Source organism: Bos javanicus, chromosome 13 (assembly GCF_032452875.1).
Source record: "Bos javanicus breed banteng chromosome 13, ARS-OSU_banteng_1.0, whole genome shotgun sequence".
NCBI lineage: Eukaryota > Metazoa > Chordata > Mammalia > Artiodactyla > Bovidae > Bos > Bos javanicus.
In genome coordinates this window covers 10,588,341-10,607,386 of record NC_083880.1, presented here as the reverse complement: position 1 = coordinate 10,607,386, position 19,046 = coordinate 10,588,341, and the positions used below count along the sequence as shown (strand labels likewise).

Genomic DNA, 19,046 nt, shown 5'->3' with positions numbered 1-19,046 from the left:
AATGTGCAGTAACATATGGCAGAGCCTCATGACGGGTGCTCAGGAAGGATATGCAACATTCACCTCTCTGAAAGCGACCACACGCACAGGAAGAAGCGAGGGACGCGTGAGAAAGGTCAGGAGCGACAACCTCTGTGGACGTGAAATGTTTGCTTTTATTTTTCCTCGTGTGTGTATTTTCCAAGTTTTCTACAATGAACATGTATCCTTTAATACTTTTCTGTTAGAGTAACCTAACACACAGGAGGCCTGGTTGGCTGCCGTCTATGGGGTCGCACAGAGTCGGACACGACTGAAGCGACGTAGCAGCAGCAGCAACCTAACACAACTGCAAACACTATTTCTAAAAATGTGCCAATGATACCGTGTTACTCGTGGAGCAAAATCCAAACACCCACATGGCCCTCGAGGCCTTGTGTCCCCCAACCAGATTGTTGGATGGAGATAACGAGTCTCTGGTTCTCTGACTCAGAGAGAACTTCACCGAGTCCCTTCGGGGTGGTCGGGAGAATCAGGTCAACCAGGCTGAGACCAACGCAAATCCATTCTCAGCTCCCCGACTGATGGCCTGAAATCAGTCACCGTCGGCTTGTGGGCGCTTGGGGAGGGCAGCGCTGGCCGCAGAGGAAGGGCGTGTGCAGTCAGGCTGCCCCCCAGCGGGGAGCCCCAGGAGCCCCATGTGCGTCCAGAGGGGACCCGGCACTTCCCCTGTCTGGGATGGAACCGAACGCGGCCACAGCAAAGAACCACAGGGAGGCAGGTGACACATCGAGAGAGAGGGAAAGACTTTCATAAAGGTCAGAAATGCTTTCCTCTGGTCTGTCTGCCACCAGCCGGGCTGACTCTGCGGAGTCCACTCAGCTCACTTCATGGGTGATGCCTGGTCTGCGGACTCCCTGCTGCGGGCTCAGGTGAGACAGCAGGGCCTCAGCTGGCAGCATCCTGGGTCCACCATCCGCCCTGGCCCAGGACCCTGGCAGGACCTACCTGACCTTCTCCTCCGTGAGCTGCTCCAGGGCAGAGTGCAGGTCATCCGTCTCCTTCACAAACTCCAGGTTCCTCTGCTCAGCTTTCTCCAGGTCTTGCCTGGCCTTATCTCGCTCCCTGACCATCTGCTCCACCTGCTCCCTGCAGAAAGGAGGGAGGGATCACTGGGGACACTGCTCTGGGCCTAGCGAGCCAGTCTGAAGGAACAAACTCGGCTGGCCTAAGAGTGCTGAGCAGTGGCCAGCGCTGGGCTGACCCACCTCCTGTGCATGCGTGCCAAGTCACTGCAGTCATGTCTGACTCTGTAATCCTATGGACTGTAGCCCTCCAGGCTGCTCTGTCCATGGGATTCTCCAGGCGAGAATACCAGAGTGGGCTGTCATGCCCTCCTCCAGGGGATCTTCCTGACACAGGATGGAACTCGCATCTCTCAGGCCTCTCGCGTTGGCAAGCGGGTTGCACTAGCATTGGCAAGTGGGTTCTTTACGACTAACGCCACCCGGGAAGCCTGACCCTCCTCCTACCAGGATGGTTTCTGCAGCTGTTGAGTCTGTTTTACAGAAGTACATACAGCAAGAAGCCAACTGGCTTGCAATGGGGTTTCTAGCAGGTTTCTGGACCAAGAAGTTTGAGCCTGGGGCGTGCAGTGTTCACCCCTCCAGACGGCCTTAGAAGAAGTGGGAAATTATCCACGCTCCCTCTTGCCTGCAGCTGGGCCTGGGGCCCCAGGGATCTCCAGCACCTAACCTGGGACTGGACGCATGAAGGGGAGAAGGGGGCCACCCTTTATCCTGCCTGGTCACAGCCTTGCCAACTGTAGCCTAGCACCTAAGAGCCAGGGAGTTGCCCAGCGCAGAGGAGACTCCTGTCTCTGTCCGGTCACCCCAGACCCTGCCTGAGGCTCAGTGCACTGGCTATCCTGGTGCCTGTTTTTCCCACTGGAGAAGCACCGAGCTTGTCTCCCTTCCTCATCCTCCCAAAGCAGTCTTCCTTTGGGCCCCTCTGCAGAGTTGCCCGATGTCAGAGGTCTCATCTGTCGGTACCTAACGAGATGCAAAGTCGTGAGGATGGAGATTGGAATTACTGCCAACCTTTTCTGTAGCTTCAGAGCATCAATAAAAATACAGTAACAATCTCTGTCCCAACAAGCTCAGTAGATGGATGGCCTGAATATCCAGCTCAACTGGAGCCAAACCCAATTAAAAAGGAATACATTCTTGGCCCAATCTCCATGCCGTGCTTTGTGACCATGCTGGAAGCACCCTTTCTTCTCCCGCAGGCTGCCCGTGTCCTGGGCGAGGAGGCCAGCCTGGCCAGAGGCACCCCACGCCCCCCCGCCCCAGGGGGGCTCTTACTGGCAGAAGCTCAGCTCCTGGCGGTAGCAGGCCAAGGCTGCCTGCTGGGTGGCCCCGCCCACCATCATGAGCTCATTCTCCAGGGCCCAGGTCAGCTCCAAAAGGTTCACCTTCTCATCCACACTGAAGTCAAGGCTCTGAAAACACAAAGGCCCATCGGGCAGGCAGGATGAGTGGGTCTTCAGACATTTGCTGGCTCTCTCAGGCCCAGACCTTACTGTCCCAGTTCCATCCTTTTCTGTCTGCAAAGTCTCCACCTCTTGGATGAAGCCTCTTCCCTGCTCCCATCCCTCTGGGGTACATCTCCCCAGGTCCCTGTCAACACTGATGTCCCCCTCCCACGGTCAATATACAGCTCCTCCCCTCTCTGTCCCTGCTTTAGAGGCGGGCATGACCCAGGCTGGACAGAGTCCCCCTTCTTGGACAAAGGGACAGACACAGAAGAGGGCATATGCAAGCAGAGGACTTAGGGGATTGATAGGGAGGCTGGAGGACTTTTCCTCTGTCAAAGCAAGTGTATAGACCACGGGGTCCTGGGGAGCCGTGCAAGAGTGCTTGACCTGAAGCCAAGACCCAGAGACCAGGAGAGTCCTGACAACCCCCAGAGCTGGGACTCCCAAGCCTAAACATCCTCCTCCTTCCCCAGCTGATCACAAAGATCCCTGATGTCCTCCTCTTGCCATGTGTGAGTTGAATTCTTGCCATTTCAGACACAAAGAATCCTTGATATATCTCTAAAAAGCACGAACAGACATAGGAACAATGTGGGTTCTGTTTGAAACGATTGATAGAGTGATGAGCCACAGCCAGGCATTTCCGAGAGTCACAGCCATTCCCCCTCGGGATTGGGGTAGGTAAAGTTAAAAGAACAGAAAAACGGTGCTTTCTGTAATTTACCATAGTAAGAAAAAGAGTAGGCTGGGAACGTCCACGCACCTGCCGGCGGCCTAGTGACAACGCGGGTGGCGTGGCTGCTCTCTCGGTGACTGCTGTTTGTGACTACAAGCTGCAGACACACAGGTGGGGCAGGCACATGGCAGGGCCCACGGGGAAGCCCTTCCTGTAAAGCGGGAGATGGGGACTTGAACCTCCACGCTTCTCCATGGCCCCGAGGGCTTCTGGGAGAAAAATGACAGCACGCTAAAGCGTGCGGAGCAACCCGGAAGCTGCCGCCACGACACGCTGAGAGCACGCTTCTCAGCAATGAAATCACGGGGGGAGCAGAGGACGAAGAGGTCTGGGCAGCAGCTTCCAGATTAGAAAAACCGCGCGACACGTGTGGGCGGCGCCTCCTGGTGTCCACGCCCACGTGCTGCAGTCACTAAGAGGCCCTCCTGTCCTCCAGGACCCAGGATCCGCTCGGAGGCCGACACGCACTGCGGGGTGTCTGAGATACTGAAACCTACCCTCTAAAGGATTTGTTTCGGGCTGTGGGCTTTCTCTGCTGTTTACTTATTATGTTTCTAAGTTAAGAGGTCCTACATATCGATATCAAAAAATAAAGCAAAAAGTGAGGATGGCGGGCCTTCCCTCCATGGGGCCTGTGTCTGCGAGGTTCTCTGTCCAGCCTCCCTCATGGGCAGCGGCTCCCCCCAATCCTCCCGCCCAGACGCCTCTGCTGGGGCAGCCGCGTGACCGGCCCACACCTGCAAGACCTCCCTGCCATTGTGAACGCCCTCCTGGGCCCACAAGGAGATGATCTGCTCCGGGAAGGCGAAGCCGCTGCCGTCATCCACACTGCAGAAGAGGCGGGGGCCCGAGCACACGGACACGAGGGACGACGTGGTGGTCTGGCCAACACTCTCCTCCGGGACCTGCACACGGGGACCAGCGCTGTGAGGACCGCGGGCCTCCCCGCGCACCTTCCCTGACCTCACCACCTGTGCTCGGCGGGCGCGGCCTCCCCCTGATTCCTGCTGCAGGGAACAGGGTACCCAGAGGACCTGCGGGAACTGCAGGCTCCGCGGAGGAGACCCGAGCTCAGGGCTCAGGGCCGTCTGCCTGAGGCTGTGCGTGGGGATGCCCCAGCACCTGCAGGGCCCCCCGAAGTAACTTCTCTCTAAACAAGCAATGGCTTCCCGCCTGTCCTCCCAGAGGAAGAGCCTGGGAAGGCACACACCAGCCAAGGGAAACCAGTCTATGCAGAGAAACCCAAGATGGGCTTCAGAAGAGGCGGAGCGGCCTGAGCAGAGGGCACGTGTCCTCAGGATTCAGGGCTGGAGACAAGAGCAGAAAAATCCCTCGGCCAGAAAGCTGACGGGTGAGGCTGAGGTGTGGCCGGTAAGCTGCTTCCTGCCCCAGGGAGGGCCTCCGGGACACGCATTGGCTGTTGGGGCCCGAACAAGGAGGAGCAGCGGCCCCCTCCTCTCTGAGGTGGGTGTCCGCAGACCACCAGACCCAGGGGCTCGCCTGATGGAGCAGGAGAACCTCGGTCTGCTGCGCAAGGCCCCACACCTGCAGCCCAGTCACACTGGTGTCCACATGCACAGGACGTGGCCCCGGGGCCATGTCAGCGCTTCCTGGGCAGGAACGAGGGGCCGAGGCCCCTGGGAGGAGCCCTCCTCCGCGGGCTGTGGGCACCATGCAGTCCCTGCCCTCAGGTGGCCAGGCACTGTCCTCACTACCCTGACTCCTTCCCCGTCTCAGTGGCTTCAGGGGCAGAAACCTGATTTTCGGACGCGCCCAGCCCAGCAGAGAACAAGGCCACACTGTTCCTGCACCACCGCCCACAAACTACGGGATCAACCACGTTGCCAAAGAGGCGGCAGCAAGACTCCCCAGGACAACCGTGCCCTGCGGTGGGAGAAGGAGCCCTGACCACCCTGGGACAGACATGAAGCAAACGCACCGGCCAACATCACAGTGTAAATAAAGTCTGCTTGACTCCAGCTGGACTCGTGCAGGATGAAAAATGGGAATAACACAGCTCCAGGAGAGCCTGGAGGGCTAGTCCCGGGGAAGGCACGGCCCTGATAGTGACTCTGCCCCCCAGGGAGGAGGGACCGGGTGCGTTTGGTGGAACGCAGTGTACCCCAGGGAATCCATATGAGACCCCTATGAGGTGCGTCCACTTTACAGATGAGGAACCTGTGGCACAGAGAAGGCGAGCAGTTCACCAGTGGCGCATAGCCAGGCAGAAGCGATGTCAGGTCAGGTCACTCCAACCACTTCCTGGGCACCCACTCTGGGGACCAGGCAGAGAGCTCAGGCCTTCAGGAGAGTGATGGCAGTCACCCTGGGCTTCAAGAGTTAATCGCCCCACCTTACCTGGTAACAGGACCTGCTGGGTTTGACAAGCGGGGCCAGTTCCAGTGGTCGAGGGGACCCATGATTGAACAGGCCAAGCTGGAGCTCCTCCAGACTCACTCTGCCATCCCCATCTTGGTCCAGCTTGTTGAACAGGTCTTCAAGTTCCTAAAGAAAAGTGCCTCAGGCATCTGCTCAGAGGCTGCTCCCCAGCAGCCTTGACCGCCCCGCCCAGGCCCAGCCCCCACCCCACCAAGCAGGCAGCTTGCTATCTGAGCGCTGGCTTCCTGGCTGGGGCTTGTGAAATCCACACTCCTGTCAGTTTCCACCCAGCTGAGCATCCCGCATCTCCCAAACACCCATCCCAAGTCTGCTGTGAGGGAGTCTGCTGGACGGTGGGACGTGTGTGTGCGGGACACGTGTGTACGGAATCCCAGTGGTTCACAGTCAGTAAGGCGGGGCCCATCCCATTGCACTGCCCCCTCCTCCCCTGGGCCCCGAAGGAGGGAAGGGCTGAACACAGCCGCCAGGGTCACAGCCAGATGCTATGGGCACAACCTTTGGGCTGGGCGGTAGGCCTAGGGAGACCAGAGAGGGGAGAGAGCTCCAGGCAGAGGGGCATCCTGCGTGAAGGTGGCCCGAGACGTACCCTCAGCACAAGCCCTGGGAATTAGCACAGGGTTTTAGGCCAGACAGTGACGACTGAATCTGTGTCTGAGGGTGAAGGGGTTTTCCAGGCCCAGCACCAACTACAAAGACCCAGGCCTTTGGGGCGGTCCATCCCATCCCCTCTCACCTCCTTCGCCAGGCCCTGGAGCCCGATGCTCTGGCAGACCAGGGCCAGCTCCTCCTCTGTGAGGTGGCCGCTGCTGCCCACACCCAGCTCTTCCCAGAGGCCCCAGACCCGGCTCTCAGGGGTGTCGAAGGAGTGGCTGCGGGGCTTCCGGGCGCTCCCGAAGACCTCAGAACCCCAGGTTGGCAGCTGGCCTGAAGCAGGGGAAACACACCAAGGCGGTACTTTACTCTGAAATCAGATGGACTGACAGATGGGCAGAGGGACACATGTGAGAGTCAAGCTTCCGATGGTGGCTCCATGGGGCTCACTGTGCAATTCTTCCAACTTAATTCTATGCAAAATTTCACAATAAAAGGGGGACTCTGCTGCACGTGGGGAAGGCATTTTCTGAAGGGCACCTACAGAAGCTGTAGCACCAGGAGCATACCCGCAAGCTTTGTACTTAGAATAAAAGGGCCAGATTTAAAAAATTAACATCTTGAAGGTCTTCAAACCTGCCCAAAGCAAAGAGCACAGTCCAACAAAGGCCGATGACCCTGTCCCTTGGGCAGCCTCTCGCCCTGGCTTCATCTACCCCTGTTTGTTCTTGCCCACGTATTTCTTTTTTCTGTAATATTTATTGGGCTGCTCTGGGTCTTGGTTGCTGCATGTGAGATCTTTTTAGCTGTGGCATGCAAACTCTTAGTTACAGCATGGGGACTCTAGTTCTCAGACAAGGGATGGAACCCGGGCCCCCTGCAATGGGACTGTGGAGTCCTAGACAATAGATCACCACAGAAGTCCCTGGCCCAAGAATTTGAAGGCAAATCCCAGCTGCCGTGTTCTCACCCCTGAGTGTTTCGTATGCACTCCTGACCCCAGTGCGACGATGGCCCTACAACCCAACAACGACGTCCCAGTTCTCTCCCAAGTCTCCCGACGGCCGATTTCTTCAACTGAGCATCAACGCAGAACCCTCCCTGTGTGTGTGGCTACTCCCCCAGAGTCGCTGGGTCACCTCCCGCCCACCCCCCAGTCCCCGGCCTCCTGCCCTCCACCCCTAACATCTCCTGTAACCTGGAACTTAGCACCAAAGGCTAGTTTGGATGCAGGGTGAGTGTTATCTTTTTCCTTTTTTTCCCCAGCAAAAACGCCCCGAGATGGGCTGTTTTCCATACCACCTCACATCAGGAGCCACAGGGGTCTTTGAGATGCAGACTCAGCAGCAAGTCCGGGTGACAGCCGGCCTGGTTTCATAGCCTTTCTACGTTAGCCAGGTGGCTTACTGAGGTTTCTGAAGCTTTGCCAGAGAAACACCCTTTGGGAGAAGACAGACCTTGGGGTGCCCACAAAGAGCTCTCTTTAGATAAGCAAGGCTTCAAAGCAGAGCTCCTTCCACGCCCAGACTGCACCACCCTGCCGACACAGGACGAGGGTCACCTGCACCTGACCAGACCCCGGCTCCCAGTCAGTGGTCTGGAGGTCTCCAGAGAGGAGTCATCTTGGCGTTTACTGTGATAACCCGACTAATAATCAGAAAGTCCTTTCCTGAGGAAAGCTAAGCCTCCATGCTCAGGAATGATGCTGTATGTTGGGTTGAGGAAAACACAAGGAAAGGGCCACTTCCAAGACCCCTTCCAGCTTAAAACATCTGAAAGTTCTATGGAAAAATGGAAAAACAGGGACTTCTCTGAAGGTCCCGTGGTTAAGAATCCACCTTGCAATGCAGGGGACTCAGGCTCGATCCTTGGTCATTGGGGGCAGGAGGAGAAGGGGACGACAGAGGATGAGATGGCTGGATGGCATCACTGACTCGATGGACGTGAGTCTGAGTGAACTCCAGGAGTTGGTGATGGACAGGGAGGCCTGGTGTGCTGCGATTCATGGGGTCACAAACAGTCGGACACGACTGAGCGACTGATCTGATCAGGGAACTCAGATCCCACGTGCCACGGAGCAACTAAGCCTATGACCTGCAACTAGACAGAAACCTGTGCACTGCAATGAAAGATCCCAAATGACGTATGAAGATCCTGCATGCTACCACTAAGACCTGACACAGCCAAATAAATACATTTTAAATTTAAAAAATAAACAAATAAATAAAGGCAGGAACCAAAAAAGGGGGAAAGCAATTCTGACACCAGGGCGTGTTCTCAGGGCTGGCAGAGAAGGTAAGTAAGTCCTGTGAGGTCTGACGTTAGTGTTTGTGCAGGAGGGTCAGTTCTAACCTGGATGGAAAGAAGCACCCAACCTGTCTCTGGGCAGAGAGCCCAACATCACTCAGTGAATAACCTCCCCGGAGCCCTTCCTCTCATCCCCTAGATTTAGTCTGAGTCCAGGGAATGTAGGAAGTGATTTTTGGACACAAAGAGGTCCATCTGCTTCATCCAGTAGCACAGACACTTGGTTCATTCACTTGACGTCCCCACGCTCAGCACTGAGCCAGCAACAGCCTCGGCCCCTGAGGACCACAGTCTGGACGGTGCTCAGCACCAGTGCAGACCTCTCACTCAGGAGAAGCTCCAGGTCAGTTCAGGTCTCCCGCTGGAGCCGTGGTCCTGCACATTCTGCCCTGTGACACACGCTGGTGAGAGGTGTCCTTAAGGAACCCACACACCCACATGCTGATGCAAAGTACCTGTGACTGCCTTCCGGGTGCTCCGCCAGGTTCCCAGGACCAGAGCCACGTCTCGCCCTCCACTTGGGGCACATGCAGGGCCTCTGGTGAGTGGGGAGGCTGCTGGCCCAGGTCTGGCACATTAGGAAGGAGTCCCCTGGCCCATGCCTGCTGGTCGGGAGGATCACTATGACCCTAGCCAACCAACTCGCTGCTCTCTTAGCCAGCAGCCCCTGCCCAAGGGTCTGACCTCAGGAATCTCAGAGCTGGGACCTCCCCAGGAGAAGGGCACCCCAGAGAGACCACCCACACTGGGCACCTCCCAGGAAATTCTCTTTCGCTGGCAGCCTGCTGCCTGACAGCCCAGCACTGACCAAAGTGGGCATTTACCACAAGGCCAGGCTTTACCTTGGGCTTCAAACAATTCATTCTGAGGCTCCTTCGCGCTGTCGGCTTCTTCATCAGACTTGAGACTCTGGAAAAACAGAAAGAGTAGGACGTCAGCCACGATTAACCTGCAGGGGGTGGATCTGCCCTGTGGATAGACTTTTTGACACGAAGGCCCGAAGCCTCCCGCAGTGGACAGCTCAAGGAGTCTCAGTGGGGGCCCCGGAGGCATCCATTGTGAGCCCACCAAGTTGTGCAGGGTGAGCCTTGGTCCAAGGGCTGGACGCGGGTGACTGTGGCTGTTGCACACCTGCCCTTTCTACCCTCAGTCGATTAGCCTTCCCCTCCTCCTGCAGGGCCAGGGCAAGGTGGTGGTAAACAGGACATGCTCCGAGACCCCGTTTCTGAAGGAGGATGCTCTGTGGCCAGAGCTGCCCTGCAGACAGAGAGACCCAGAGACACCTTAAAACAAAATGTAGGTCCCCAAATAGCCCCTCTTCCAGCAATGAGATGCCCTCTCCCGTCCTCCTGTGTCATGTCATGTGAGCAGTGACTGGGGCGAGGCGGGTGCCAAGGCGGGGTCCACCCACCTCCACGCTTTCCAGGGACGCGGAGCGGCGAAGCTTGCTCCTCGCACTGGGTCTGGCCGGCTGCTCCAGTAAACCTGGGGCTCCACCTGCAGCGCCACAGGGCTCGGGGTGGCTCCGACGGCCGTACCACTTAGAGCCACTCACGTACTTTGGGGGCACAGCCCGGGAGGCAACTGGAAAGAAATGGGAGGCGTGTGAGGCTCTATAAAACAGACTCTGGGCCCACTTGTGCTTACAAAGATGCAGATTCGGAGGTGCGATGTGGCTCTCGAGGACAGACAGAGAAAATGCCAGAACACAGGGAGTGGCCAACATGGGGCTGGGGCTGAGACAGCTAGGCTGGGAGACAGAAGTTTCCATCCTAAACTCTTGGCGTTTCCACGAAAATATGCTTTTGTTATGTGATAGAAAACTAATTTAAAAATCTAGCTTTTTACATAAAGAGGAGACAGGACTTTCCATCCTAAACTCTCAGTGTTTCCAGGCAAAATATGCTTTTGTTATGTGATAGAAAACTAATTTAAAAATCTAGCTCTTTACACAAAGAAATAACCTTCCAATAATCCAAGTGCTCTGGAGACCAGAAGGTCATTTCCCACCCACCTGACCCCACCCCACTACAGGACCCCACCTGGACAGGACACAGAGGCAAGGACCTCAGCACAGTCAGGGAGGCTCAGACTCTGCATGAGTCTAAAGTCCAGGGCAGAGGCAGGTGTGGACTTCAGCTAGGGATTCATGAGGCTCCCTTAAGCCCTAATACACCCCTGCACTTCCTTCTTCCCTCCTTACCTGCCCACATCTGTGGAGCAATGGGGACTCCGCAGGCAGAGAAGAAATGACACTGCCTCTGCAGGAACCTGTGTGGCCAGAGAGACTGGGGAGTGGGGGTGCGGCCTGGGCTGTGACAGGAGAGAACACAGGTTCGAAGGGAAGGAACCAGAAGGGGCCAGTGGGAGAGAAAGGCATAGGGTCCCAGGAAGCAAGGCCAGGCCAGGAAAACAGACCATTTGACACAGGTGGTCACGCTCCCAGGGACCAAGCACCACCTCCCTTCTTTCCTCCTCACCCAAAACTGGCCCGCAGCCCCTGACCTTGGGAGCATCAGAGGAGGAGGCTGGGTCCAACCAGGCCTCCAGGAGAAACAGTGATGCCGGCGACCCACAGAAACTGAGGACAAGGGAGGAGTCTGGGGCGGAAGATGCTGAGTTCCCTGTGACAGAGGACATCTAGGGCAGGCTGACCATGTCCCTGTGAGGTTATCATGGGCAGGGTCTGGCCCTGTAAACTCTCCCCATGTGGGATTCCTGGGGCTGCTGGTGAGGAGACGGCATTCCCACTGACAGGGAGAAAACGGGAGGCTTGAGCACCCCATTCAGGGAGCAGGGGCCTGCATGCAGGCTCTGCACCTGCGCTGGTTTCTGTCTACACACAGGCTGTGGCTGGTTGCTGAGCAGGGAGCAGCGGGAAGAGAAAGGCCGTGCCAGGTGGGCGTGGGCAGCGGGGACACACTCGGGAAACCAGGGGGGCCTGACGGCACATGGACCCCCGCCTGGGGCTCCGCGCTCGCCGCTCACTGGAGGTCGTGAGCCAGCACCGCACCTGCGCCCTTGGCCTGACTGGGCTTCGGCCTCTCCTCTCCTGAGATCCCTCGGTCCGCGTCCGGAGGCCCACCTGCCCTTGCTGTGGTCCCCCCATTCTTCATTGTTTCAGCTGCTCAGCACTTTCCTCAGAGCAATGAGACGCCCAGAAATCACACACATTAGAACCGGTTCATAAATGTTCTCCCAAAGTGTCACCTCCTCCCTCCACCAGGGGGCAATGCGTCTTCAGGAACGTGTCCACGCGGCAAATCAGGCCAGGAGGGGGCAGCGTCTCACCACCCACAGTCTCGGCCAGTCCTCACCCGCTGACGAGATGGCCGGCAGACCACAAGGTCAGCCGCGCCCTGTGCCTCCTGTGTGCGCGTATTTATTCATAGGAGCAGAATACCAGACTCTGCAAGTTAAGAATACGTAGGTTTAGGATCTCCCTGATGGTGCAGTGGTTAGGACTCTGCATTGCCAATGCTGGGGGCAAAGTTTCAATCCCCAGTCAGGGAACTAATATCTCAGCATGCTGAGAGGCACAGCCAAAAGATTAAACAGGCAAAAAAAAAAAAAAAAAACCAACAAAAATATTTTGGTTATGTGTTCTGTGATGGCCTTCACTGAATGAGTAGAACTACTGAGAAGCAGAATGTTCTTCAAAACCCCAGGCATTTGGCCCCAGGGTGCCACGCACATTCCTGGAGCATCAAAGCATATGTTTCAATCATGTGGCCTGAGTTGGTGGGAAGGACCAGCAGGCAGATTAGAAAGCCCGAGAGAAGGATGCTGTGGGCTGGCCGGGGAAGCAGGTGAAGCCCATGGGGGAGACCGGGAGGGTGGCCTCCTGGAAAGCACACAGCCCAGGACGGCGGGGGCAGGGCTCGCTGGGCTCTCACCACAGGGGCTGCCTGTGTGCACCAGCCCTGGCCGAGCCACCTCAGGCAGGCCTATGACTGACCCACCAACTGACTGGGTAATTGAGGAAAGCTCTGAAAACTGAAAGAAGAGAAAAACAACACAAAACAAAACCGGGGTTGGTACAGAAAAGCACCAGTCACGAAGAGGACACAAGTTGCCAACTCACAGGAGTTCCAGCACAGAAAAGGGAGCAATGACACGGGCGTGGCCTTTCTCAGGCACCTTCATGCCCAGGATCACACGATCACATCCCAAGTCAGGAAACGCAAGTGGCCTTCTTCCCACCTCATGGAAGGTAAACTTGAGACAAAGCAACCAACGACCCGACCCTTCAGGTCCCAGGGCAGCCGTTGACAAGCTGGCTCCTCCCCCTGGTCAGACTCTTCCCCCGGTCAGACTCCACCCTTCAGACTCCGCCCCTGTTAGGCTCCTCCCCCTGGTCAGACTCCACCTCCTTATCAGACTCCTCCCCCCGACTAGACTCCACCCTGGTCAGACTCCACCCCCTTATCAGACTCCTCCCCCGTCAGGCTCCTCTCCCCCAGGTCAGGGCTCCCACATGGCTCCAGAAGGAGGCGGTGGGACACCAATGGATTTCAGCCCCAGGGGAGGCCGCAAGTGCTTCCCCAAGGGCCAAGCTCCAGACTAGAAAACCTCACCTGAGTAATGGGTACGATCAGCCACAGGATTTTGGGGGTTGGGGTGGGCTGGGGGCGCTCACTGGAATCTACATGAAAGGTACATAACCCCCAAACCTCCCAATGGCACCCACTGCCCCAGTCATGCACCTGCTCCCGACCAAGGCCCCAACCGGGGTGTGGGAACAGACCAGGGGCCTGTGTGGGGCAGACGCCTCATAACCCTGACTGGTGGTGGAGGGAGGGACCCGCTGGCCACTGCACTCGCCCTCCCAGCACTCCTCAGATGCAGCCCCGACCGGTCATCCGGCCAGAGCACAGCAGGCGCTGCCAGCCAAGGGGTTGGCCCATCTTCTAAGGAGCACGTCCGCCATCACCTTCCCACTGGACCCACAGTCCATACCTCCAACCAGGCCTCCCTCCAGAATTCTCCCTCCACCTCCTGACCAGTTTCAAAGCCCCTCTTCACTTGTTTTGAAATATTACCTTTGTTCCACTGGCCCCACTGGAAACCAGGATTCTAACAAGTCCGAGGAGCACAGAGCACTATTGTCTGAGACAGAAGACAGGCGCAAGGCTGGCTCAGCTGGTGGCATCCTGCTTGCTCCACAAGCCTCCCAGCCTGGCCAGCACCTTACACCTGCACAGCACTTTTGATGATCAAATTCTTCCACTCCTCCATATACACTTTATCTTGTTCACAACCTTTGCTCTAAGGACATCACTTGATATTACTTGACGTTTGTGAGATAGTGACTTATAATAAATATGAATTTGGTCTTCCTCCCATCCCTTGCACAAACCCTCAGAATTTCCTAAGTGATGAGAGCAACCTCATCCAAGTTTATCCTGATGAAGTGACTTTGAGAACCATACCTTGAGATGGGCTGGTTGCTAGAGAAACCTATGATGCGATTAGAGGTTGGAACTTTCAGCCCTACCCCGGTCAGAGGCTGGATGTTGAGTTCAATAACTGATGCCCCATCACTGGATCAGTCATGATTGTGTAATGAAGCCTCCATAAACCCCAAAAGGACGGGATTCAGAGAGTTTCTGGGTTGGTGAACAGGGGGAGACTGGGGAAGAGTGAAGCCTGGAAAGGGGGTGGGGGCTCTGAGCCTCTTCCCACAAGCCCATACATTGCTCACCCTGAGTTATATTCTTTTGTAATAAACAGCTGATCCAGTAATGAGTTTCCCTGCATTCCATGAGCTGCTCTAGCAAATTAACTGAACCTAAGAAGACCAGAATGTGGTCCAGTGGAGAAGGGAATGGCAAACCACTTCAGTATTCTTGCCTTGAGAACCCCATGAACAGTATGAAAAGGCAAAATGATAGAATACTGAAAGAGGAACTCCCCAGGTCAGTAGGTGCCCAATATGCTACTGGAGATCAGTGGAGAAATAACTCCAGAAAGAATGAAGGGATGAAGCCAGAGCAAAAACAATACCCAGTTGTGGATGTGACTGGTGATAGAAGCAAGGTCTGATGCTGTAAAGAGCAATATTGTATTGTAATCCTGGAATGTCAGGACCATGAATCAAGGCAAATTGGAAGTGGACAAAAAAGAGATGGCAAGAGTGAACGTCGACATTCTAGGAATCAGCGAACTAAAATGGACTGGAATGGGTGAATTTAACTCAGATGACCATTCTGTCTACTACTGCAGGCAGGAATCCCTTAGAAGAAATGGAGTAGCCAAAATTCATGGTCAACAAAAGAGTCTGAAATTCAGTACTTGGATGCAAACTCAAAAATGACAGAATGATCTCTGTTCGTTTCTAAGGCAAACCATTCAATATCACAGTAATCCAAGTCTATGCCTCAACCAGTAATGCTGAAGAAGTTGAAGTTAAACGGTTCTATGAAGACCTACAAGACCTTTTAGAATGAACACCCAAAAAAGATGTCCTTTTCATTATAGGGGACTGGAATGCAAAAGTAGGAAGTCAAGAAACACCTGGAGTAACAGGTAAATTTGGCCTTGGAATACGGAATGAAGCAGGGCAAAGACTAATAGAGTTTTGCCAAGAAAATGCACTGGTCATAGCAAACACCCTCTTCCAACAACACAAGAGAAGATTCTACACATGGACATCACCAGATGGTCAACACCAAAATCAGATTGATTATATTCTTTGCAGCCAAAGATGGAGAAGCTCTATACAGTCAACAAAAACAAGACTAGGAGCTGACTGTGCCTCAGATCATGAACTCCTTACTGCCAAATTCAGACTTAAATTGAAGAAAGTAGGGAAAACCACTAGACCATTCAGGTATGACCAAAATCAAATCCCTTATGATTATACACTGGAAGTGAGAAATAGATTTAAGGGCCTAGATCTCATAGATAGAGTGCCTGATGAACTATGGATGGAGGTTTGTGACACTGTACAGGAGACAGGGATCAAGACCATCCTCATGGAAAAGAAATGCAAAAAAGCAAAATGGCTGTCTGGGGAGGCCTTAAAAATACCTGTGGAAAGAAGAGAAGTGAAAAGTAAAGGAGAAAAGGAAAGATATAAGCATCTGAATGCAGAGTTCCAAAGAATAGCAAGAAGAGATAAGAAAGCCTTCCTCAGCGATCAATGCAAAGAAATAGAGGAAAACAACAGAATGGGAAAGACGAGAGATCTCTTCAAGAAAATTAGAGATAGCAAGGGAACATTTCATGCAAAGATGGGCTCGATAAAGGACAGAAATGGTATGGACCTAAAAGAAGCAGACAATATTAAGAGGTGGCAAGAATACACAGAAGAACTGTACAAAAAAGATCTTCAAGACCAAGATAATCACGATGGTATGATCACTCACATAGAGCCAGACATCCTAGAATGTGAAGTCACGTGGGCCCTAGAAAGCCAAAGCTAGTGGAGGTGATGGAATTCCAGTGGAGCTATTCCAAATCCTGAAAGATGATGCTGTGAAAGTGCTGTATTCAATATGCCAGCAAATTTGGAAAACTCAGCAGTGGCCACAGGACTGGAAAAGGTCCGTTTTCATTCCAATCCCAAAGAAAGGCAATGCCAAACAATGCTCAAACTACTGCACAATTGCACTCATCTCACACGCTAGTAAAGTAATGCTCAAAATTCTCCAAGCCAGGCTTCAGCAATACGTGAACTGTGAACTTCCAGATGTTCAAGCTGGTTTTAGAAAAGGCAGAGGAACCAGAGATCAAATTGCCAACATCTGCTGGATCATTGAAAAAGCAAGAGAGTTCCAGAAAAACATCTATTTCTGCTTTATTGACTATGCCAAAGCCTTTGACTGTGTGGATCACAATAAACTGTGGAAAATTCTCACAGAGATGGGACTACCATACCACCTGACCTGCCTCTTGAGAAATCTGTATGCAGGTCAGGAAGCAACAGTTAGAACTGGACATGGAAAAATAGACTGGTTCCAAATAGGAAAAGGAGTTCATCAAGGCTGTATACTGTCACCCTGCTTATTTAACTTATATGCAGAGTACACCCAGAGAAACGCTGGGCTGGATGAAGCACAAGCTGGAATCAAGATTGCTGGGAGAAATATGAATAACCTCAGATATGCAGATGACACCACCCTTATGGCAGAAAGTGAAGAGGAACTAAAAAGCCTCTTGATGAAAGTGAAAGTGGAGAGTGAAAAAGTTGGCTTAAAGCTCAACATCCAGAAAACGAAGATCATGGCATCTGGTCCCATCACTTCATGAGAAATAGATGGGGAAACAGTGGAAACAGTGTCAGACTTTATTTTTGGGGCTCCAAAATCTCTCCAGATGGTGATTGCAGCCATGAAACCAAAAGACGCTTACTCCTTGGGAGGAAAGTTATGACCAACCTAGATAGCATATTAAAAAGCAGAGACATTACTTTGCCAACAAAGGTCTGTCTAGTCAAGGCTATGGTTTTTCCAGTAGTCATGTATGGATGTGAGTTGGACTGTAAAGAAAGCTGAGTGCCTAAGAATTGATGCTTTTGAACGGTGGTGTTGGAGAAGACTCTTGAGAGTCCCTTGGACTGCAAGGAGATCCAACCAGTCCATTCTGAAGGAGATCAGCCCTGGGATTTCTTTGGAAGGAATGATGCTAAAGCTGAAACTCCAGTACTTTGGCCACCTCATGCGAAGAGTTGACTCATTGGAAAAGACTCTGATGCTGGGAGGGATTGGGGGCAGGAGGAGAAGGGGACGACAGAGGATGAGATGGCTGGATGGCATCACTGACTTGATGGACGTGAGTTTGAGTGAACTCCAGGAGTTGGTGATGGACGGGGAGGCTGGGTGTGCTGCGATTCATGGGGTCACAAAGAGTTGGACACGACTGAATGACTGAACTGAATTGAACTGAACTGAAGGAGGCCATGGGCACCTCCAATCTTTAGCCAGTGGGTCAGAAGCACAAGGTGACAAGCTGGGCTTGAGATTGTTGTCTGAAGGCAGTGTGGTCTTAGCCTGTGGGGTCTGCAGCTGTGTCCAGGGAGATGGTGTCAGAATGGAGTTGAACTGCAGTACACCTAGCTGGTGTTGCAAAATGGCCTGATGCAGGGGAAACTACAGAGATCTAGTGACCAGAAGTGCCAGGGTATGCAGAGGATTTTGTGCAGTGCAGAAGAAAACACAAGACTTTCCCCTTACAGAACCATTGAACAAATAAGGAAGCCAAATAAGAAAACACCCAGGTGCTGGTCCCAGTCCATGCAGCTGGGGAACATAGACCTGCTGCATTGTTCAGGTACAACTTCATACTCCAGAAGTCACAGAATCACAGAAAAAGATGTAAAGAAGACCAGAAAGGCCTCTTACCTGACTCCAAAGACCCACTGTCTTCATCTGAGGAGGCAAGACCAGCCTGGGATGACAACACAGCTATGAAACCGTCCTTAAATTCCTCGAAGTTAACCTGTGAATTTGAGAAAAGTGGTCAACACTGCTTTCCACAAGCCACATACGTAACACACTGGGCTTTGAGGTTTTCTCAGATGGAAGATCTTATATTGCCTTCAGCACTGAGGACATTTATTTTTTCAAATATTTCAGTTCAGTTCATTCACTCAGTTATGTCCGACTCTTTGTGACCCCATGAATCGCAGCACGCCAGGCCTCCCTGTCCATCACCAACTCCCGGAGTTCACTCAAACTCATGTCCATCAAGTCAGTGATGCCATCCAGCCATCTCATCCTCTGTTGTCCCCTTCTCCTCCTGCCCCCAATCCCTCCCAGCATCAGAGTCTTTTCCAATGAGTCAACTCTTTGCATGAGGTGGCCAAAGTACTGGAGTTTCAGCTTTAGCATCATTCCTTCCAAAGAACACCCAGGACCTATCTCCTTTAGAATGGACTGGTTGGATATCCTTGCAAATATTTACTTAAGGTTTTAAAAAACTGAAGATATAGTAAGGCAATTAAAAGTGAATCATATATAGCTTTTATTATGTTGAGGTATGTTCCTTCTATTCCTGCTTTCTGGAGAGTTTTTATTATAAATGGATGTTGAATTTTGTCAAAGGCTTTCTCTGCATCTATTGAGATAAGCATATGGCTTTTATTTTTCAATTTATTAATGTGGTGTATTACATTGATTGATTTACGGATATTGAAGAATCCTTGCATCCCTGGGATAAAGCCCACTTGGTTGTGGTGTATTATCTTTTTAATGTGTTGTTGGATTATGATTGCTAGAATTTTGTTAAGGATTTTTGCATCTCTGTTCATCAGTGATATTGGCCTGTAGTTTTCTTTTTTTGTGGCATCTTTGTCAGGTTTTGGTATTAGGGTGATGCTGGCCTCATAGAATGAGTTTGGAAGTTTACCCTCCTCTGCAATTTTCTGGAAGAGTTTGAGTAGGATAGGTGTTAGCTCTTCTCTAAATTTTTGGTAGAATTCAGCCGTGAAGCCGTCTAGTCCTGGGCTTTTGTTTGCTGGAAGATTTCTGATTACAGTTTCAATTTCCGTGCTTG

General features: G+C 53.2%; 1 protein-coding gene across 5 annotated transcripts in view; it reads right to left on the bottom strand.

Moving 5' to 3' along the window:
• LOC133258930 (ninein-like protein) overlaps nucleotides 1–19,046 on the bottom strand; it is a 120,090-nt gene that overhangs the window by 32,944 nt on the left and 68,100 nt on the right. For 4 of the 5 annotated variants that reach the window (XM_061435666.1, XM_061435665.1, XM_061435667.1 and 1 more), the window contains 8 exons: nucleotides 17,894–17,990; nucleotides 9,961–10,133; nucleotides 9,392–9,458; nucleotides 6,385–6,575; nucleotides 5,623–5,756; nucleotides 3,989–4,175; nucleotides 2,343–2,479; nucleotides 988–1,128 (listed from right to left, as the gene is read on the bottom strand). In XM_061435666.1, coding sequence (XP_061291650.1) covers nucleotides 988–1,128; nucleotides 2,343–2,479; nucleotides 3,989–4,175; nucleotides 5,623–5,756; nucleotides 6,385–6,575; nucleotides 9,392–9,458; nucleotides 9,961–10,133; nucleotides 17,894–17,990 — 1,127 coding nt within the window. Of the gene's footprint in view, nucleotides 1–987; nucleotides 1,129–2,342; nucleotides 2,480–3,988; nucleotides 4,176–5,622; nucleotides 5,757–6,384; nucleotides 6,576–9,391; nucleotides 9,459–9,960; nucleotides 10,134–10,752; nucleotides 11,816–17,893; nucleotides 17,991–19,046 lie in introns of those variants that run through there. The other variant, XM_061435663.1, reaches the window with a different exon arrangement.